The 23,577-nt window shown below is 47.8% G+C and overlaps 1 protein-coding gene across 3 annotated transcripts in view; it reads right to left on the reverse strand.

Moving 5' to 3' along the window:
• The window catches only part of LOC140388204 (cyclin-dependent kinase 16-like), a 688,814-nt gene that overhangs the window by 408,309 nt on the left and 256,928 nt on the right, over positions 1 to 23,577 (reverse strand). For all 3 annotated transcript variants that reach the window (XM_072471989.1, XM_072471990.1, XM_072471991.1), the window contains 3 exons: positions 16,530 to 16,644; positions 11,700 to 11,794; positions 10,409 to 10,471 (listed from right to left, as the gene is read on the reverse strand). In XM_072471989.1, the coding sequence (XP_072328090.1) occupies positions 10,409 to 10,471; positions 11,700 to 11,794; positions 16,530 to 16,644 (273 nt within the window). The remainder of the gene's footprint in view (positions 1 to 10,408; positions 10,472 to 11,699; positions 11,795 to 16,529; positions 16,645 to 23,577) is intronic.

The following is a 23,577-nucleotide window of genomic DNA, read 5'->3' on the forward strand; positions in this document are numbered from 1 at the left end:
GAAATAAGGGAGAGTATCAAATTGAGAGAAAAAACATACAAAGTAGCAAAGATCAGTGTGGAGACTAGAGGACTGGGAAATCTTTAGGGGGCAACAGAAAGATACTAAGAAAGCTATAAAGAAGAGTAAGATAGATTATGAGGGTAAACTTGCTCAGAATATAAAAACAGATAGTAAAGGTTTCTACAAATACATAAAACAAAAAAGAGTGGCTAAGGTAAATATTGGTCCTTTACAGGATGAGAAGGGAGATTTAATAATGGGAGATGAAGAAATGGCTGAGGAACTGAACAGGTTTTTTGGGTCGGTCTTCACAGTGGAAGACACAAATAACATGCCAGTGACTGATGGAAATGAGGCTATGACAGGTGAGGACCTTGAGAGGATTGTTATCACCAAGGAGGTAGTGATGGGCAAGCTAACGGGGCTAAAGGTAGACAAGTCTCCTGGACCTGATGGAATGCATCCCAGAGTGCTAAAAGAGATGGCTAGGGAAATTGCAAATGCACTAGTGATAATTTACCAAAATTCACTAGACTCTGGGGTGGTCCCGGCGGATTGGAAATTAGCAAACGTGACACCACTGTTTAAAAAAGGAGGTAGGCAGAAAGGGGGTAATTATAGGCCAGTGAGCTTAACTTTGGTAGTAGGGAAGATGCTGGAATCTATCATCAAGGAAGAAATAGCGAGGCATCTGGATGGAAATTGTCCCATTGGGCAGACCAGCATGGGTTCATAAAGGGCAGGTCGTGCCTAACTAATTTAGTGGAATTTTTTGAGGACATTAACAGTGCGGTAGATAACGGGGAGCCAATGGATGTGGTATATCTGGATTTCCAGAAAGCCTTTGACAAGGTGCCACACAAAAGGTTGTTGCATAAGATAAAGATGCATGGCATTAAGGGGAAAGTAGGAGCATGGATAGAGGATTGGTTAATTAATAGAAAGCAAAGAGTGGGGATTAATGGGTGTTTCTCTGGTTGGCAATCAGTAGCTAGTGGTGTCCCTCAGGGATTAGTGTTGGGCCCACAACTGTTCACAATTTACATAGATGATTTGGAGTTGGGGACCAAGGGCAATGTGTCCAAGTTTGCAGTCGACACTAAGATAAGTGGTAAAGCAAAAAGTGCAGAGGATACTGGAAGTCTGCAGAGGGATTTGGATAGGCTAAGTGAATGGGCTAGGGTCTGGCAGATGGAATACAATGTTGACAAATGTGAGGTTATCCATTTTGGTAGGAATAACAGCAAAAGGGATTATTATTTAAATGATAAAATATTAAAACATGCTGCTGTGCAGAGAGACCTGGGTGTGCTAGCGCAAAAAGTTGGTTTTCAGGTGCAACAGGTGATTAAGAAGGCGAATGAAATGTTGTCCTTCGTTGCTAGAGGGATGGAGTTTAAGACTAGGGAGGTTCTGCTGCAATTGTATAAGGTGTTAGTGAGGCCACACCTGGAGTATTGTGTTCAGTTTTGGTCTCCTTACTTGAGAAAGGACATACTGGCACTGGAGGGTGTGCAGAGGAGATTCACTAGGTTAATCCCAGAGCTGAAGGGGTTGGATTACGAGGAGAGGTTGAGTAGACTGGGACTGTACTCGTTGGAATTTAGAAGGATGAGGGGGGATCTTATAGGAAGGATAAATACGGCAATTTTCGGGAACCTTGGATAACGAGAGATATTGTAGGCCTCGTCAAAAAGAAAAAGGATGCATTTGTCAGGGCTAAAAGGTTGGGAACAGACGAAGCCTGTGTGGAATATAAGGAAAGTAGGAAGGAACTTAAGCAAGGAGTCAGGTGGGCTAGAAGGGGTCACGAAAAGTCATTGGCAAATAGGGTTAAGGAAAATCCCAATGCTTTTTACACGTACATAAAAAGCAAGAGGGTAGCCAGGGAAAGGGTTGGCCCACTGAAGGATAGGCAAGGGAATCTATGTGTGGAGCCAGAGGAAATGGGCGAGGTACTAAATGAATACTTTGCATCAGTATTCACGAAAGAGAAGAAATTGGTAGATGTTGAGTCTGGAGAAGGGTGTGTAGATAGCCTGGGTCACATTGAGATCCAAAAAGACGAGGTGTTGGGTGTCTTAAAAAATATTAAGGTAGATAAGTCCCCAGGGCCTGATGGGATCTACCCCAGAATACTGAAGGAGGCTGGAGAGGAAATTGCTGAGGCCTTGGCAGAAATCTTTGGATCCTCACTGTCTTCAGGTGATGTCCCGGAGGACTGGAGAATAGCCAATGTTGTTCCTCTGTTTAAGAAGGGTAGCAAGGATAATCCAGGGAACTACAGGCCGGTGAGCCTTACTTCAGTGGTAGGGAAATTACTGGAGAGAATTCTTCGAGACAGGAGCTACGCCCATTTGGAAGCAAATGGACGTATTAGTGAGAGGCAGCATGGTTTTGTGAAGGGGAGGTCGTGTCTCACTAACTTGATAGAGTTTTTCGAGGAGGTCACTAAGGTGATTGATGCAGGTAGGGCAGTGGATGTTGTCTATATGGACTTCAGTAAGGCCTTTGACAAGGTACCTCATGGTAGACTAGTACAAAAGGTGAAGTCACACGGGATCAGGGGTGAGCTGGCAAGGTGGATACAGAACTGGCTAGGTCATAGAAGGCAGAGAGTAGCAATGGAAGGATGCTTTTCAAATTGGACGGCTGTGACTAGTGGTGTTCCACAGGGATCAGTGCTGGGCCTTTGCTGTTTGTAGTATATATAAATGATTTGGAGGAAAATGTAACTGGTCTGATTAGTAAGTTTGCAGACGACACAAAGGTTGGTGGAATTGCGGATAGCATGAGGACTGTCGGAGGATACAGCAGGATTTAGATTGTTTGGAGACTTGGGCGGAGAGATGGCAGATGGAGTTTAATCCGGACAAATGTGAGGTAATGCATTTTGGAAGGTCTAATGCAGGTATGGAATATACGGTGAATGGTAGAACCTTCAAGAGTATTGAAAGTCAAAGAGATCTGAGTACAGGTCCACAGGTCACTGAAAGGGGCAACACAGGTGGAGAAGGTAGTCAAGAAGGCATACGGCATGCTTGCCTTCATTGGCCGGGGCACTGAGTATAAGAATTGGCAAGTCATGTTGCAGCTGTATAGAACCTTAATTAGGCCACACTTGGAGTATAATGTTCAATTCTGGTCGCCACACTACCAGAAGGATGTGGAGGTTTTAGAGAGGGTGCAGAAGAGATTTACCAGAATGTTGCCTGGTATGGAGGGCATTAGCTATGAGGAGCGGTTGAATAAACTCGGTTTGTTCTCACTGGAACGAAGGAGGTTGAGGGGAGACCTGATAGAGGTATGCAAAATTATGAGGGGCATAGACAAAGTGGATAGTCAGAGGCTTTTCCCCAGGGTAGAGGGGTCAATTACTAGGGGGCATAGGTTTAAGGTGAGAGGGGCAAGGTTTAGAGTAGATGTACGAGGCAAGTTTTTTACGCAGAGGGTAGTGGGTGCCTGGAGCTCGCTACCGGAGGAGGTGGTGGAAGCAGGGACGATAGTGACATTTAAGGGGCATCTTGACAAATACATGAATAGGATGGGAATAGAGGGATACGGACCCAGGAAGTGTAGAAGATTGTAGTTTAGTCGGGCAGCATGGTCGGCACGGGCTTGGAGGGCCGAAGGGCCTGTTCCTGTGCTGTACATTTCTTTGTTCTTTGTTCTTTGTTTATATGGCCTCACTAACACCTTATACAATTGCAGCATAACCTCCCTAGTCTTAAACTCCATCCTTCTAGCAATGAAGGACAAAATTCCATTCGCCTTCTTAATCACCTGTTGCACCTGTAAACCAACTTTTTGCGACTCATGCACTAGCACACCCAGGTCTCTCTGCACAGCAGCATGTTTTAATATTTTATCATTTAAATAATAATCCCTTTTGCTGTTATTCCGACCAAAATGGATAACCTCATATTTGTCAACATTGTATTCCATCTGCCAGACGCTAGCCCATTCACTTAGCCTATCCAAATCCCTTTGCAGACTTCCAGGATCCTCTGCACTTTTTGCTTTACCACTCATCTTAGTGTCGTCTGCAAACTTGAACACATTGCCCTTGGTCCCCAACTCCAAATCATCTATGTAAATTGTGAACAATTGTGGGCCCAACACTGACCCCTGAGGGACACCACTAGCTACTGATTGCCAACCAGAGAAACACCCATTAATCCCCACTCTTTGCTTTCTATTAATTAACCAATCCTCTATACATGCTACTACCATGCCCTTAATGCCATGCATCTTTATCTTATGCAGCAACCTTTTGTGTGGCACCTTGTCAAAGGCTTTCTGGAAATCCAGATATACCACATCCATTGGCTCCCCGTTATCTACCACACTGGTCATGTCCTCAAAGAATTCCACTAAATTAGTTAGGCATGACCTGTCCTTTATGAACCCATGCTGCGTCTGCCCAATGGGACAATTTCTATCCAGATGCCTCGCTATTTCTTCCTTGATGATAGATTCCAGCATCTTCCCTACTACCAAAGTTAAGCTCACTGGCCTATAATTACCCCCTTTCTGCCTACCTCCTTTTTTAAACAGTGGTGTCACGTTTGCTAATTTCCAATTCTCCGGGACCACCCCAGAGTCTAGTGAATTTTGGTAAATTATCACCAGTGCATTTGCAATTTCCCTAGCCATCTCTTTTAGCACTCTGGGGTGCATTCCATCAGTGCCAGGAGACTTGTCTACCTTTAGCCCCATTAGCGTACCCATCACTACCTCCTTAGTGATAACAATGCTCTCAAGGTCCTCACCTGTCATAGCCTCATTTCCATCAGTCACTGGCATGTTATTTGTGTCTTCCACTGTGAAGACCGACCCAAAAAACCTGTTCAGTTCCTCAGCCATTTCCTCATCTCCCATTATTAAATCCCCCTTCTCATCCTCTAAAGGACCAATATTCACCTTAGCCACTCTTTTTTGTTTTATATATTTGTAGAAACTTTTACTATCTGTTTTTATATTCTGAGCAAGTTTACCCTCATAATCTATCTTAACTCTTCTTTATAGCTTTTTTAGTAGCTTTCTGTTGCCCCGTAAAGATTTCCCAGTCCTCTAGTCTCCCACTGATCTTTGACGCTTTGTATGCTTTTTCCTTCAATTTGATACTCTCCCTTATTTCCTTAGATATCCACGGTCGATTTTCCCTCTTTCTACCGTCCTTCCTTTTTGTTGGTATAAACCTTTGCGGAGCACTGGGAAAAATCGCTTGGAAGGTTCTCCACTGTTCCTCAACTGTTTCACCATAAAGTCCTTGCTCCCAGTCTACCTTAGCTAGCTCTTCTCTCATCCCATTGTAATTTCCTTTGTTTAAGCACAAAACACTAGTGCTTGATTTTACCTTCTCACCCTCCATCTGTATTTTAAATTCCACCATATTGTGATCGCTCCTTCCGAGACGATCCCTAACTATGAGATCATGAATCAATCCTGTCTCTTTACACAGGACCAGATCTAGGACCGCTTGTTCCCTCGTAGGTTCCATTACATACTGTTCTAGGAAACTATCGCGGATACATTCTATAAACTCCTCCTCAAGTCTGCCTTGACCGACCTGGTTAAACCAATCAACATGTAGATTAAAATCCCCCATGATAACTGCTGTACCATTTGTACATGCATCTGTTATTTCTTTGTTTATTGCCTGCCCCACCATAATGTTACTATTTGGTGGCCTATAGACTACTCCTATCAGTGACTTTTTCGCCTTACTATTCCTGATTCCCACCCTCCTTCCGAATAGTTTGATACCCTCAGATATTTAACTCCCAGTCGTGACCATCCTTTAACCATATATCAGTAATGGCCACTAAATCATAGTCATTCACGATGATTTGCGCCATCAGCTCATTTACCTTATTCCGAATACTACGAGCATTCAGGTAAAGTACACTTATGTTGGCTTTTTCACCTCTGTTTTGAATCTTAACACCTCAATCAGTAACCCTCCTAAGTTATATTTCCTCTTAACTTTTCTCCTAATTTTCCTTGTCGTTTAACCCATATCTTCATGTAACAACCTGCCGCGTCGCTTACCATTAATGTTTTCACTTCCTGGTTTATTCCTTTTAGTATTCCTGGTCCTATTCACTGAGCTCCCCTCAGTCACTGTACCTTGTACTGTCGCCCCTTTTGATTTTTGACTATGGCTTCTCTGCCTTGCACTTTCCCCCTTACTGCCTTTTGTTTATGTCCCTGTTTTACTACCTTCCAACTTCCTGCATCGGTTCCCATCCCCCTGCCACATTAATTTAAACCCTCCCCAACAGCTCTAGCAAACAGCCCCCCTAGGACATCGGTTCCAGTCCTGCCCAGTTGCAGACCGTCCGGTTTGTACTGGTCCCACCTCCCCAGAACCGGTTCCAATGCCCCAGGAATTTGAATCCCACCCTCTTGCACCATCTCTCGAGCCACGCATTCACCCTATCTATCCTGACATTCCTACTCTGACTAGACCGTGGCACTGGTAGCAATCCTGAGATTACTACCTTTGAGGTCCTACTTTTTAGTTTAACTCCTAACTCTCTGAATTCAGCTTGTAGGACCTCGTACCATTTTTTACATATATCGTTGGTGCCTATGTGCACCACGACAGCTGGCTGTTCACCCTCCTCCCCCAGAATGTCCTGCAGCCGCTCCGAGACATCCTTGACCTTTGCACCAGGGAGGCAACATACCATCCTGGACTCTCGATTGCGTCTGCAGAACCGCCTGTCTATTCCCCTTACGATTGAGTCCCCTATCACTATATCCCTGCCATTCTTCTTCCTGCCCTGCTGCGCAGCAGAGCCAGCCACGGTGCCATGTACCTGGCTGCTGCTGCCTTCCCCTGGTGAGCCATCTCCCCCAACAGTATCCAAAGCGGTATATCTGTTTTGCAGGGAGATGACCGCCGGGGACACCTGCACTGCCTTCCTAGTCTTGCTCTGTCTTTTGGTCACCCATTTTCTATCTCCCTCAGGAACTTTCTCCTTCTTTTCCCAATCCCCGCAACTTAAGTTACAGTGAAAGGCTGAGATTTTTAAAATATAAAACAACACAAAACATTTAACTCAGCCCACTACCCTTTAGATTTTAAAGTCATTATGCCTCTGCCAGATTATTGTCCTTCATGAAGACCACCATTTCTTCTGGCGAGCCAAAATATAGTTCCCGGTTCTCATAGGCCACCCAAAGACGGGCCGGGTAGAGCAGACCAAATGTTATTCCCTTTTGCACACAGGTTTGCCTTAACCTTATTAAAACTCGCCCTCCTCTTTGCGAGTTCTGCTCCCAAGTCTTGATCCACCCGGATCTCAACATCTTCTAAATGCACCATTTTGTGTGGCTGGCCCACCTCATAATGCGTTCCTTGTCCAGGAACCAATGCAGACTCACCACCATCGGCCTCGGGGGCTCACGCCCCTGGGGCTTATGCAAGTGCACCCTGTGAGCCCGGTCCACCTCTAACGGCCTGTCGAACGCATCTGCCCCGAGCATCTTCTCCAGCATCTTCGCCACATACGCACCGGCATCCGACCCCTCCTTTCCCTCTGGCAAACCGACGATCAGATATTCTGCCTGCGAGAACAATTCTCCAGGTCCTCCACCTTCTCCAACAGCCGTTCCTGCCGATCCTGTAGGATATTAATTTCCATTTCCATCGCAGTGGACTGCTCCTCTTATACCGCCGACAGCTCCTGCAACCTATGGATCACCTGACCCTGAGTCGTTACTTTCTCCTCTCGGCCACCGCTCGGGACAGGACCTCCGCGCACTCCTTACGATGCCGGGCGAACTTCTCGTCCAAGTATTTAACTCACTGATCCATTGTCCATTGAGCTGGTGATGTCGAACTTTGCTTCTCTGCCATTGCATCCACAAAACTCTGAACTTCACTCCCAGCCAACTTTTGATTTCTTCTGTTACGATCGTTTCTTGGGTGCAGCTCCATAAACTAGGGGTCGTCCTCTTCTCTCGCTTTATCCACTTATGTTGAAAAATTCCAACAGGAATCAGCTTAAAAGCCGTTAAAAGACCACTAAGAGCGGGAGCTGCTAAATGTGCGACCGTTCACTCCATGGTCGCCACCGGAGGTCCTGTGACTCCACTTTCAAGGAGTTATGAACCTGAATCCCCAGATCTCTTTGTTCTGTAACTCTCCTCAACTCCCTACCATTAACTGAGTCGGTCCTGCCCCGATTCGATCTACGTTGATGTGCTTTAAGACTTCCAGCACCTCCTTCTCTGTAATATGTACACTCCTCAAGGCATCACTGTTTATTTCCCCAAGTTCCCAAACATCCATGCCTTTCGCAACAGTAAATACCGATGAGAAATATTCAGTTCCACTCCCCCGTCCAAAGGTGCGCAGGTTGGTTGGATTAGCCATGCAAAATTCCCCTTTAGTGTCCAAAGGTGTACTGGTTAGATTGGGTTATGGGGTTACCAAAATTGGGTGGGGTAGTTGGCCTTGGTAGGGTGCTATTTCAGATGGTGGTGCAGACTCGATGGGCCGAATGGTCTCCTCCTGCACTGTTGGAATTCTAAGTCAGGAGTGTGATGGAATACTCTCCACTTGCCTGGGCGATGAGTGCAGCTCCAACAACACTCAAGAAACTGGATGTCATGGTATTCAGATAAACATCATGGTGCAAACACACATACACACTGATGGACAGATCAACGGAACAATCAACACACACGCAACATCACAGCCAATCACCAGTGAGAGCACACGCACTATAAAACGGGGAACACCACAGTTCCCGTTCATTTCAGCAGGAGACAGCTCAGGGCACAGAGCTCACAGCGTGCCACTCAGACATACACCATGTGCTGAGTGCTTCTCTAAGATAGTATTAGGGCTAGGTCCACAGGTTAACGGGTAAATTACGAACCACGGTCATACGTTTACAGATGTTGTTATTAAGAGTAATAAAACTGAGTTGTACCATCTACAACAGTGTTGGTTCATCTGTATAGCGGAACACCCAACACGACACTGGACACAATCCAGAACAAAGCAGACTGCTTGATTGGAACCCCATCCATACACATTCAATCCCTCCACCATCAACGCACAGTAGCAGCCGTGTGTACCATCTACAAGATGCACTGTAGGACCTCGCCAAGGTTCCTCTGACAGCACCTTCCAAACGCACGACCACTACCATGTAGAAGGACAAGAGTAGCAGATACCTGGGAACCCCACCACCTAGACGTTCCCCACCAAGTCACTGACTTGGAATTATATTGCCGTTCCTTCACTGTTGCTAGGTCAACATCCTGGAACTCCTCCTGTAGCCATCTGGGATGGCCACTTTCAGTATATAAAATGCACACTCGCAGAGCACACAGGGAAAATGGACAATGCAAAGTAAACAAGCAGGCACAGAGCCTGAATGTGTATTTGGGAAGACAGACTGCAGACGGAATCGAAACTCCTGGCCTATTTGCACATTGATAACCCATCTCCGAGAAACAAAGACCTCGTGCTCAGGTAGCCGATACTGTACCAGACATTCCGGCGCCACTACCCCAGCACGAAGACACAAACAAAGCAAGGCCAACGGCCACTTAGGACACACCCAGCCATCAAGGCACCCGCCCCTTTATTGGCTCAGGTCAATGGCAGTGATCGAGAAGCTGCCCAATTAATTGGGACCAAGTTTAAGGCCCGCCTAAAAGCGCGCAAAGCCACCAAGTATAAGAAGGAACCCTCGCCATGTGTTCCCTCTCTTGGATTCGGCTCTCAGCTGGAGAGACCTTTCCACCTGCACCACCAGAAGCAAGTAAGTTCAAGTTCAACGCTCGCTACCAGACGGACGACCTTAGCTGTACTCCTGTTACCTCTTCGAACCCAACAGCCTCAGATCCGAACAACGGCCATTGTTCCTCTGACCTAAGTGGGCACCCGAAGTTAAGTATAGGTGTTAGTGATAGATGTAGTTTAGCCTGTAGTGTTATTGTGCATGAGTAAATCATTCTGTGTGTGTAAATAAATACCATTGACTTTGAACTAACTAACTGGCTCTTTGATCGGTATTCGGTTTAACCTTGTGCGGTATCGAGAGATACCTGGCGACTCTGAAAGTATATTCATAATTAGGATTAAGAAAGGTGACTTTATTAACCGCCACATTTATAGCAAGTAAATATAGCAACATTCCCTAACAGCACTGTGTGTGTACATACATCTCATGGACTGCAGCGGTTCAAGAAGGCAACTCACCACTACCTTCTGAAGGACAGCTAGGGCTGGGCAATAAATTCTGGCCTAGCCAGCCACGCCCACATCCCGTGAAAGAATATTTAAAAATAAATAAATAAATTCTCTTTTACAATAAAATTGCTACTTGCAAATAAATCTTTAAACAGCTGAGACTGGAAGCAGCCATTTCTATACCTTCACATTGTTCATATTCATTATGTTGCCACAATCATCCATGTACTGCTTCAGGTCTCTATCCTGTAACACAACCAACAACAAGCGACAGTGAGAGTTAAAACCATCCGAGAACCTTCATTTGGGATGAGTTGTGGCTGATGGTGGGTGCAGAGTTTTCCCGGATTATGAATGAAGAGATTAAATCCATTCGGGTTAAAATCTGCATAATATGGCTGATATTGAGGTTGGGCTCAGTTTATGGTGAACAGGACAGCAGCTGATATAAAAGGGAATCAAAGATCTTCTGTAAGCATATAAATAATAAAAGGGCGTTAAAAGAAAGAGTAGGTCCGATTCAGGATAAAAAAGGGAATTTGCATGTTGAGGCAGGAAAAGAGCAGAGGTATTAAGCAAATACTTTACATCTGTCTTTACAAGGAAAGAGGATGCTACCCAGGCCCAGGCGAGAGGAGGTAAACGAAAGCTGAAAATACTGAACAATCTCAGCAGGTCTGACAGTGTCTTTGGAGAGAGAACGGAGCTAATGCCTCGAGTCTGGATGGCTCTTTGTCAATGCTTTGTCAGAGAGTCATCCAGACTCGAAACGCCAGCTCCTTTCTCTCTCCACAGATATTGTCAGACATGCTGAGATTGTCCAGTATTTTCAGTTTTTGTTTCAGATTCCAGCATCCGCAGTAATTTGCTTTTATCATCATTTATGAGAGAGGAGGTAACTGGGACACTCGCAGAATTCACAATTGAGAGAGAGGAGGTGTGAGATAGGCTATCTTTGCTTATAATTGATAAGATACCAGGACCTTGGGATGGTCTTGAACTTCAAAAAAGAAATAAACGTGTGGGTGGATTAGGCAGAAAGTGGCAGGTGAGGTTCAATGCAGGAAAACGGGAGGTGATTCATTTTGGCAGGAAAAATATGGAAAGACAGTGTAAAATAAAGGGAGAAATTGTAAAGGAACCTCGGTGTACATGTACATAAGTCATTGAACATGACAGGACATGTTGAGAGAGCAGTTAATGAAGCACATAGCATCTTAGACCTTATTAATTGAGGCATTGACCTTGGTTGAGGAGGTTATCTCAAAGCTTGGGCCCAATGGGACATGAGGACGCAAGGGTGCCCAGGATTGTGGTGGACTGCTGTTTGAGCGCACATCTGTTCAGGCAGAATTTCACATTGGCCCTAATCCCACCCCTCTCCCCTTCACACAATACTGTCTCTCCCCTTCAAAACAGCACATTAAAACACCACACCAGTCTGGGAGAGATTTCACCAATTACATTCTCTTACCAAATATTCAAAGACCAACGTAAGTGATTTCTCCGTGTGGATGATGTCATGTAGCGTGACAATGTTGGCATGTTTAAGTTCCTTCAGTAAGGACACTGTAATCAGAAATATAATCAGAAAGATAATATAAATAATCACACACCACACCGGCACAGATTATTCCCCGCCCCACCCCTCCAGATGAAAACCAGTTCTTATATATACTTCAGAATAATACCCTTGCCTTTCCCAATTAGAATCAGCTGCTCTTGCTGTGTGTGCACTTCGTAGTGACAGGATTGGACCACCTTAAACAATGTCAGGTTTCATAATGCTTCTTCCGAATGACACCCCTCGCCACCCAAGCTCCTTTAACTCTTCCTTTCTCTCTGACCTGTCACAACATTCCATTGCTCTCCACTACCTTTTCCTATTGTATTCCTTTCCTATTGTATTCCTTTCAGCTTCTCCAAGTCTGCTCGCATAATATCCAATTGTTTAACAGTTTTTCTTTTCCATTCTGACCTCAACTCAACTTTAAACCAAAGTACCAGATAATCACAGACCCTAAATATTCTCTTCCATCAACTTGTTCATTAATCTCTGCATTGATTTGGATTCCCCCTCACCCACTGTTTATGTTCCTGAATTTCCCTGAGCGTACGGCACCGATCGGTCTGGCACATTCTGTGTCCATGATCGCAGCTGAGGCCTTAGTGAAAGGTGAAGGGGGTGTCCAGCGATGAGACCTCTTAAAACTACTCTAGTGACATTCTAGCTATTCAGTTTTAAGAGGTCTAATCGCTGGACTCCCCCTTCAAAAGGCTTACATTTATAAAGCACTGTTCATACACAACCAGAGTCAATTAACACAGCAAGATCCCACACAGCAATGAGATAATGACCAGATAATCCGATTTGAAATGCTGGTTATGGGATAGATGTTGGCCAAGATACTGGGGATAGTTCTGCTGTTTTTTAAATCATGCAATGGGATCTTACCCATGTACCCGAGAGAGCAGACTGCATCGTGTTTCAACATTCACCAAGAGTCTAAATTAGACTGAAAAAAGTGAAATGTCGGCATAATCCCCAAGGACCGTAGACTACTTTTCCCATTGAGGGGGAGAGCTGACTGGTGGTGATTTAACCTGAGGGTCACCAAACCTCAAGCGAGGGGCACGGTTGAGAAGATGGGGCATTCATGAATAACCTCAGCTGGTACAGGAACTGAACCCACGCAGTTGGTGTCACTCTGCATCCAGCCGTCCAGCTGGCTGAGCTAACCAGCCCCTGAAAAACTAGACTGATACCTACATTATGAACTCTCAACCACTACATTTACACATCTTTTATCTGTAGCTGTCCTTAGAGGCAGCTGATACCTGGGGACACAACAACCTGGAGGTTCCCCTCCAATTCACTCACCATCCCTGACTTGGAAATATATCGCCGCTCCTTCACTGTTGCTGGGTCAAAATCCTGGAACTCCCTCCCTAAGAGCACTGTGGGTGTACCTACACCTTGGGGAATACAACGATTCAAGAAGGCAACTCACCACCACCTTCTGAAGGGCAACTAGGGATGGGCAATAAATGCTGGCCTAACCAGCGACACCCACATCTCATAAATGAATTAAAATTCCTACCACTAATCTTTTTCGTTTTCTAGGGTTCACAGAGAGTTGCTCCTCTTCCCAATTCCTTCCTCTCAACAAACATGTCATCTGTATACTCCACTCACTGCTACTCCAGCCCATTCATTCCTTTGCTTTTGTTTCAAATTGCACCAGATGATTACACAATGCCTCTTACTATCACTGCTCCATACATTTCAGCTCAGTATTCACCAACACTTCAAACTATTACACCAGTGCCCGGTCAATTTCAGCCCCACTCATCCCGTAGTCACAATACAAGCGAGTTAACCAATTATTCTTATAAAAATACCCAAAGTCTTTGGCCCATGACTGCCCAGTAAATACAGTCACCAGGTTTGTAAGTCAAAACATAATTACTGTTTATTTATAACAAGAATAAAGATGAAATATGCAGTAAACACAACCGGATAACACGTAAGCTAACCTAATACTCCCCCACCTGTAACTGTCCCATTCTCTACCCACCCACACAAGACAGACAATCACAGGGGGGGAAAGGGGTGAAAATAATAAGGATGAAGGTCGAAAGATAAGAGTCTTTGCTTCCAATGGAGGTTCTTTAATTCTTTAGCATGCTTTCCGCACAGCACACTTGTTGATCAAAGTTCTTGGTTTGCAGCTGCCAATGGTCTTCCTTGCACAAACATTCATTCAGTGGCCCAGCAGGTTAGAAAATGTTGTACTGACAGACAGGAGGCTTTCTGGAGAGATGCTTTATTTCTTATCAGACTGGGCCTTCAACTCGACGTTCACATTCAGGCCTGTTTCTTTCTTGAGACACTTTAACATCAAACTCTGTTTTCAACGCATGGTTTGACTTCAGGCCTCTGAAGCCTCCAGAGAACGGCACCCCAACTTCCTGGAGAGAGAGTCAGCCCTCACAATGGCCTTATGAAGAGAGTTTAACTGGATCTTTTGTGAAGGAATTAATTAGAACCCTCCATCGAAGCTGCAGAATCAAAAGTGAAACCAAACTGGAACCTCAGGACTCTGAGAACATTTGAGTGGAATAATATCCAAATATCACCTGTTACCTGGCAGAGCACAGCCCTCTGGGCCCATTCATTGGCCACCAGCCAAATAAACCAAACTGATGTCGGCCAGTCTGTAATCACCAGTTTAAACCAGTACAACCTTCTGGAATCTTCGTGAATTAAAGGTGCAGGCTTCTTGCCTTAAAGTGACATGTCCAATTATCATCCATGGATCAAAAACGTAACCCTCTGTAAGAGTCCTTCCTGCTTGTTCTTGTTTATTTCCTGTTTATTCCCTTATTTCCCCTTTCTTTTATTTTTCCCGTTACATTTTTGATCCATGGATGATTTATGGACATGTGTCTTTAAGGCAGCCTGTGTCTTTAACACAAGCAGAAGGAAACCGTGACCTGTGCCTTTAATTCAAACAGAAGCCTGTGATAGTTTAAATTGATGATTGACTATTGACAGGGATTGGCTGGGACTCAATTTGATTGATTTGGCTGGTGGCCAATGAATTGGACCAAAAGGCTGTGCACTGCCTGGTAATAGGTGGTGATTGGATCTGATCCCACTGGCATGTTCCCAGAGTTAAAGACTTGAGTTTTGGTTTCGGTTTGACTCTTGGCAGCTGAAAGAGAAGACCCACTCTCTCTGCTCTCCATTTTTCTCCAGAAAGGCTGTGTTTATGAACTGACATAAAGCCTGGATGAATTTATATACAGGGGAACCATTACAGACTATGCCAGTAGAGTCCACAACTGACCAACTCTCTCTGCAGAAACTGCAGAGGCCTGGAAATCAACCACAAACTGAAAGCAGAGTTTGATGTGAAGCAAAGGGGCCTCTCCAGGAAAAGCTGTGAGTAGATTTCTAAACTACAGAGAAGATCATTACAGGCTACAAACCAAGGACTTTGATCACCCAGCGTGCTATGAGGAAAGCGTGCTGAAGAACCACCGTTGGAAACAAAGAAACTGGGTCGGATTATCCGATTCTGCGGCTATGTCCACAGGATCCGTCTGGTCTTATGACCAGAAAGTCGGCTCCGCCCCCAGACCGATCCTCCGCCCGGTGGGGGGTTGCAGCCGCTCTGCATAAACCTGCAGATACAGCCGCAGAATGGCGGGGTCCAGAGGCATGCATCCGCACGGCGACAGCCTGCGGCGGCCGCACCGTACAACATGGCTCTGGCCGTGCGCGGACCCTGCCTGCCAAAAACGGCCCCCCCTGTAAAACCCCCTCACAACCCCCGGACCCCTCCCACCCCCACCACCAGTCCCACCCCTGCCAGCGGAACGGCTCCCCCTCCCCCGACTGTGGCAGCGCTGGACACAGTCCGCAGTCGCCACGAGAGGTCCACAAAAGTTGTGAGGACACGTGACCCACGCCGTCGGGGACTCGAGCCATCGGGGGAAGAACAGTGGGGGAGGTCCTGAGGCCGTCCCGACGACGTGCGGCGTACTCCTCGAGTACACCGTTTTTGAGGGGGTGGAGCATCGGAAAAATGGCACCACCCCCAATTCCAGCGTAAAAACACATTCTCCGGCCAATGGCGGAATGTGATTTCGGTGTCGGCGATCAGAGAATCCAGCCCTCTATCTTTTGACCTTCATCCTTTTTATATGATCCCCTTTCCTCTCCTCTGTGTTTGTCTGTCTTGTGTGTGTGTGTGTGTGTGTGTGGGTAGAGTGTGGGACAGTTAAAGGGGGTAAAGTAGCAAGTATTAGTTGTTGTTTTCCAATTGTATTTACTGCATATTTCATGATAGCTCTTGAAATAAATGAACAGTAATTGTGTTTCAACTTACAAACCTAGTGACTGTGATTATTGGGCAACGAAGGGCCAAAGACTTTTGGAATTTTGATAAGAATTATTGGTTAATTTATTTGTGTTGTGACTTCGGGGCATGTGGGCTGGAATTGATCGCGCACTTGCCCAGGATGGTGTAACACCGCAAACTAAAAGAAAGTGGAAATAAGGGAATAAACAGTGAAAAAGCAGTAAGGACCCTTACACAAAGATGAAGCATACAAATTGACCAAGAAAAACAATAGGTCTAAGGATTGAGAGCAGTTTAGAATTCAGTAAAAGAGGACAAAGGAATTGATTAAGAAGGGAAAAATAGAGTACAAGAGTAAGCTTGCAGGGAACATAATCTGACAGTAAAGGTTTTGCTACAATTTTCTGCATCCCTCTCCCAAGGTGTACTTTTACCTTCCCGAATGGCCGTACAAGGTGCTCCCTCCTCGTGTTCTAACCGAATCTCTTTCAATGCGACCAGATTGTCAGTGAGTTTACTCCTCCCCTTGTAAACTGTTGCATATGTTCCCTGCAAAGAACATAGTTATCAGACTTCGGCAGCAAACAGAACTCAACACACTCCTGACTGTAAGAAAGAAAAAGGCTACAATAATGAATCTATCATCCAAGAGTTTCACAGAAAAACAAAGACAATGGGCGGGATTCTCCGACTCACCGCCGGGCCGGTGAATCGGCGGGGGTGGCGTGAATCCCACCCTGCTGCTCCAACACCAGCTGCCAGATTGTCCGGCGGCGGTTTTTCGGCGGGGTGGGAATCGCACCGCGCCAGTCGGGGGCCGTTGGCAGTGGCCTCCCCGGCGATTCTTCGCTTCGTGATGGGCAGAGTGGCCGCCCGTTTTCGGCCATTCCCCCCGGCGTAAATCAAACAAGGTCCTTACCGGCGGAACCTGGCTCTGCAGGCAGCCTGCGGAGTCCTCGAGGGGAGGGGGGGGGCGCGGGGGGATCTGGCCCGGGGGGGGGGGGGGCATGGTGGCCTGGCCCGCGATCGGGACCCACCAATCTGCATTTTCGACCAGTCGTCGCCGGCGTAAATCAAACAAGGTCCTTACCGGTGGGGGCACTCTTTCCCTCCGCGCCAGCCGCTGTAACGGTCCGCCATGGCCGGCATGGAGAAGAACCTCCCCTGTGCATGCGCTGGGATCACGCTGGTGCTCCCGCGCATGCGCCAACTCGCGCCGGCCAGCGGAGGCCCTTCGCACCGGCCTCCCTGAACAGGCGCCGGAATGTGGCGACTAGGGGTTTTTCACAGTAACTTCACTGAAGCCTACTTATGACAATAAGTGATGATTATTATTATTATTAATATTATCAATACACTTAATTTATCAAAACACTTCACTTACCAATACATTTCATTTATCAATACAGTTTATTTATCAATACATTTCATCTTTTATCAATATATTTAGTTTATCAATACACTTCATGATTTCCTGAAAGAACTGTGAACAATGTCAGATATTTTACAAACCTTTACTGATTTTTTAATTATATTGGCCGTGATTCTCCGCTATCCGACGGGGCAGGCCGTACCGGCGCCGGGGAGCGGCGCCAACCACGCCGGGGCCGGCCTAGCCCCTGAAGGTGTGGAGGATTCTGCACCTTCCGGGCGGCCCTACGCAGGAATGGTTCACGCCACCTTCTGAAGGGCAATTAGGAATGGCCAACAAATGTTGGCCGAGTTAGTGACACGCACATCCCATAAAAAATGAATTTAAAAAAAAGTTTCAGGCCAAGGTAAATGACGGCATTGCCACCAAGGTTGGAGTGAGCTAAGGTGTAAACATCTCAGAGAGCTGTCGGGTTTGAGGAGGTTACCAAGTGATCCTGAAGGGATTTAAACATCATGGTGAGAATTTTAAATTGAAGGCGTTGCCAGACAGTGAACCAATGTAGGCCAGAGAGCAGGGGGTGATGGGTGAATGGGACTTGGTGCGAGTGAGGATGCAGGCAGCAGTGTTTGAGATAAGTTTCAGGTTATAGATGGTGGGAGATGAGAGATCTGCTAGAAGTGTACTGGGATAATGGATTCTGGGAGGAACAGAGAGAAGGTTTTAATAGCAGATAATCTGAAACAGGCAATGTGACAGAGTTGGATGTGGGTGGTCTTCATGAGGGAGTGAACTGCTCATCTCAGCGGCAAGTACAATCCCAAATTTGTGAAGAGTCTGGTTCAGTGCAAGACAGTTGCCAGGGTGATAGATGGAGTTGGGTAACTAGGGAAACAAGAGTTTGGAATATGATGTGTTAGGCAGGTCGGTTCAGTGTGGTTGAGTTTCTGCATGCATGTGTGGACAGAGCAGGGAACTGCAAACAATGGCTTCAGTCTTCCAAATATTCAACTGGAGAATAGGCAAGTAGTATGACAACACAGGAGCAGCGGAGAGGCGATAGAGAGGCCGAGCTCAGTCCACTCAGGGCACATGTGAAAGCCGTGAGCTTGTGCTATCATGGGTAGCAAACAGAAATTCATTTCAAAAGCAAATTAGATCATTGTTTAAAAAAGGGACTACAAATGGATAATGGGAGCAGAAAGCTAAGTGAACTTTGCCTCAACTCCTGACTTGAGGGAATGAATAAAATGCTCCAGTGAAGGAAGAGTCCAGGAAAACGTACATTACCTGTGTGAGGTTCCACATTCAGTGGGTTGAAAAGGATTTGTGTGAACTTCCGGTGGTGACCATGGAGTGAACGGTCGCACATTTAGCAGCTCTCGTCTCTAGTGGTCTTTTAAAGGCTCTTAAGCTGGATTTTTGCGGGAATTTCTCAACATCAGTTGATAAAAGTGACAGGAGAAAGAGGCAACACGCAATTCATGGAACCGCGCCCAAAAAATAGTCAGAAAAGAAGAAATCAAAGATGGATGGAAACAAAACTCAGAAAATAGCGGGTTCAACGACAACGAGGCAAAGTTCGGCTGCGTCTGCCCAATGGACGATGGACCAGTTGGTCGAATACTTGGATGGGAAGTTCACCCAGCATCGCAAGGAGTGTGCTGAGGACCTGATCCAGGCGGTGGCCTCGATCAAGGGGGTGGTCGACTGGGTGGAGGAGAAAGTGAAGACTCAGGGTCAGGAGATTCAAAAGCTGCAGGAGCAAGCGACGGAACGAAAGGAGGAGTCCACAGCGATGGCAATGAACATTGACATTCTACAGGAGCGCAGAAGCAGCTGTTGGAGAAGGTGGAAGACCTGGAGAATTGCTCTCGCAGGCAGAATATCCGGATCGTCGGTCTGCCAGAGGGAAAGGAGGGATCAGGGACGTCATTCTCCGACCCCCCGCCGGGTCGGAGAATGGCCGTTGGCCGCCGTGAATCCCGCCCCCGCCCCCGCCGAAGTCTCCGGTACCAGAGATTGGGCGGGGGCGGGAATCGGGCTGCGCCGGTTGGCGGGACCCCCCGCTCAATTCTCCGGCCCGGATGGGCCGAAGTCCCGCCCAGAAATTGTCTGTCCCGCCGGCGTAAATCAAAGCTGGTATTTACCGGCGGGACCAGGCGGCGCGGGCGGGCTCCGGGTTCCTGGGGGGGTCGCAGGGCGATCTGACCCCGGGGGGGGTGCCCCCACGGTGGCCTGGCCCGCGATCGGGGCCCACCGATCAACGGGCAGGCCTGTGCCGTGGGGGCACTCTTTTTCTTCCGCCTTCGCCACGGTCTCCACCATGGCGGAGGCAGAAGAGACTCTCCCCACTGCGCATGCGCGGGAAACTGTCGGCGGCCGCTGACGCTCTCGCGCATGCGCCGCATTTCCGCGCCAGCTGGCGGGGCAACAAACGCCATTTCCGCCAGCTGGCGGGGCGGAAATCCCTTCGGCGCCGGTTTAGCCCCTCAATGTTGGGGCTCGGCCCCCAAAGATGCGGAGCATTCCGCACCTTTGGGCCGGCGCGATGCCCGTCTGATTGGCGCCGTTTTTGGCGCCAGTCGGCGGACATCGCGCCGTTGGGGGAGAATTTTGCCCCAGATGTTGGTGCGTATGTGGGGAAGATGCTGGAGAAGCTGATGGGGGAAGTTTCGTTCCCCAAACCGTTGGAGGTGGACCAGGCCCATAGGGCTCTTGTGCGTAAGCCCCAGGGTCGTGAACCCCTGAGGGCGATTGTGGTACGGCTGCATCGGTTCCTGGATAAGGAACATATTATGAAGTAGGCTAGGCAGACAAAACGGTGCACCTGGGAAGAGTCAGAGATCCGGGTGTATCAGGATTAGGGAGCAGAGCTTGCAAAGAGGAGGGCGAGTTTTAATAAAGTCACCTGTATGCGAAAGACATAAAATTTGGACTGCTCTACCTGGCCCATCTCTGAGTGACCTACGAGAACCGGGAGCTATACTTTTGGCTTGCCGGAAGAGGTGGAGGTCTTTATGAAGGACAATAACTTGGTGGATGCAGAAGGACTTTAAAACCTAAAGTGTGGTGGACTGAGTTTTTTATAAGAAAGGGGGGGAAGTTTTGTGCGGTTCTTTCTTTCTCTGTCTGGAAAAACCTCAGCCTTTCAATTCTGGAATTTAAGTTGCGACTTTCGGGAGGAGAAGGGCTTTTTCTGCTTGATTTGATTTTGATTCGTTGTATGTGCCGAATTGCAGTGAAAGGGGCTTTGAGTTGCGATGATTTTTCTTGGAAAAAAGATGGTTGAGTTTCTGCATGCATAATTTTTTTTCCTGCCCAGTTTGATTCTATTGTTTTGGTTCTGTTTGAAGGTGATGGGGTGGATAGGATTCTGTTAAGGGAGGGGGGGTGTCTCTGCGCCTGGGGGGACTGTTCGTTCGCTTTCTGTGTTTGATGTCATTGTGTTGAGAACTTATGTTAAGAGGGGGGGGGGGGCAAGAGATCCAGCAGGTTGTCGAATGCTAGGCGCCGGGGGCACGAGCTGCTAGGCTGGCTGGATAGCTAGTTAATGGGAGCAAAGTGGCGGGAGAGCTGAGGAGAGATGAAGTAGGGGGGGGAGGAGTGAGGGGGGGGGAGGGGACCGCTGACGAGTAAGGGACTTCCGGGGGATTGGAGATGAAGAGCAGAGGGCGGTAGCTGCCGAGGGGCGGACCAAGGGAGGTGCGGGCCATGGGCTAAGGGCTGGCCTAGGAAAGGTCATGGCTAATCGACAGGGTAGGGGGGCAAGAGCCCCTCTGACCAGACTGGTTATGTGCAATGTTCGTGGACTGAATGGGCCGGTCAAAAGGGCCCGTGTGTTCTCACATGTGAGGCTGTTCAAAGCGGATGTGGCCATGCTGCAGGAGACACACTTGAAGCTGGGAGACCAATTCAGATTGAAGAAGGGATGGGTCGGAGAGGTGTTTCATTCGGGACTGGTCTTTAAAACAAGGGGGGTGGCCATTCTGATTAACAAGAGGGTGGCATTTGAGGTGGGATGGATAGAGGCAGACCTGGGGGGTAGATTTATTATGGTCAGTGGGAAGCTGGAGGGAATGGCGGTGGTGCTGGTAAATATATACGCCCCAAACTGGGATGATGTCGCGTTTGTTAGGAAGGTGCTGGGAAAGATCCGAGACCTGGACTCGCACCGGCTGGTTATGGGGGGTGACTTCAACATGGTCCTGGATCTGAGACTGGACTGGTCAAGTTCTACATCAGGGAAAGTATCAGTAATGACGAAGGAGTTGCGGGGGTTCATGGAGCGCATGGGAGGGGTAGATCCGTGGAAATTTGGGAGGCCAAGGAGCAAGGAATATTTATTTTACTCCCGTGTGCACAAGGTATACTCCAGGATAGATTTCTTTGTACCGGATAAAACACTTAGCGGGGGTGGAGGACACGGAGTGCTCAGCAATCGGGCAAGCACGGGAAAGTCTCAGCGGCCACAGTGGAGATTAGATGCCGGGCTGCTAGCGGACGATAAGATCGTGAGCGAGTGAGGGAGGCCATTCGGAGGTATATAAAGAACAATGACACGGGAGAGACTGCGAAGCATTGAAGGCGGTTATTAGAGGGGAATGTATTTTGATTCGAGCCCATAGGGAGGAATCCAAGCGGGTGGAGCTGGACAGGTTGGTAGGAGAAATCTTACAGGTGGACAGGAGATACTCGGAGTCTCCAAATGAGGAGCTCCTGAGGGAGCGTCATAGAATTTGGGCTCCTTTCCACAGGTAAGGTGGAGGGACAGTTGAGGAGGGTAAAAGGGGCAATATATGAACATGGGGAGAAAGCTAGCAGGATGCCGGCACATCAGCTGAGGAAGCAGGAGGCGGCGAGAGAAATAGGGAAAATAAAGGATATGAGGGGGAAGATGGTGACGGACCCGGGGGCGGTGAATGAATTGTTCCGGGAATTTTATAGCCAGCTATGAGAGTCGGAACCCCCGGTTGGGGAGGAAGGTATGAATCAATTCCTGGAGAGGCTAGAGTTCCCGAAGGTAAATGAGGAGCTGGTGGACGTCCTGGGGGGGCCCCAATTTGGCTCGGGAAGTGATAGATGGACTGGGGGCAATGCAATCGGGTAAGGCCCCGGGACCTGACGGATTCCCAGTGGAATTCTATAAAAAGTTCTCTGGGCTACTGGGGCCGCACAGGTTCTCTCTCTATGCGGACGACTTGCTGCTCTATGTCACAGACCTGGTGGGGGGGGTGGCCAAAATCATGGAGATACGAAGAGAATTTGGGCTATTTTCAGGTTACAAGTTAAATGTGGGAAAGAGCGAGATCTTCATGATCCAGGCACGAGGGCAGAAAAGGAGACAGAGGGAGTTGCCGTTCAGAGTGGTTGAGAGGAGTTTTAGATATTCTGGGGATTCAAGTGGCTGAGGATTGGGAGCAGCTTCATAAGTTAAATCTGGGCAAAGCGGTCGATCAAATGAAAAGGGACTTTCGCAGATGGGACATGCTCCCGCTGACGCTGGCAGGGAGGGTCCAGACGGTAAAGGTGATGGTCCTTCCGAGACTGCTCTTCTTTTTACAATGTCTTCCGATTTTTGTCCCAAAGGTTTTTTTCAGGAAAATGAACGCGGCGATATTGGGTTTTGTGTGTGCGGGAAAAACCCCGAGAGTAAAGAAGGCACTCCTGGAACGGGGTCGCGGAGAGGGGGCTTGGCCCTCCCGAGCTTTGTTAACTATTACCAGGCGGCCAACATATCGATGGTCAGGAAGTGGGTAGTGGGGGAGGGGTTGGTGCGGGATCATGCGGAAGCAGCATCCTGTAAGGGTACGAGTTTCGAGGCCTTACTGACGGCACCCCTGCCTTTTTCGCCGGCTCGGTACTCTACAAGCCCTATGGTGGTGACAGCCCCGAGGGCGTGCGGGCAATGGAGGCAACACATGAGATTGGAGGGGGTGTCAGTGTGGTCATCGATTTGTAACAATCACTGGTTTGCCAAGGGGGGGGGGGGGGGGGCTGGATGGGGGCCATAAGGGATGGCGGCGGGCAGGGATTGAGAGATTTGGGGACCTATTCATTCAGGAGGGTTTCCTGACCTTGGAGGCATTAGAGGAGGCATAATGCAGAAA

Source organism: Scyliorhinus torazame, chromosome 13 (genome assembly GCF_047496885.1).
Source record: "Scyliorhinus torazame isolate Kashiwa2021f chromosome 13, sScyTor2.1, whole genome shotgun sequence".
Classification (NCBI taxonomy): Eukaryota; Metazoa; Chordata; class Chondrichthyes; order Carcharhiniformes; family Scyliorhinidae; genus Scyliorhinus; species Scyliorhinus torazame.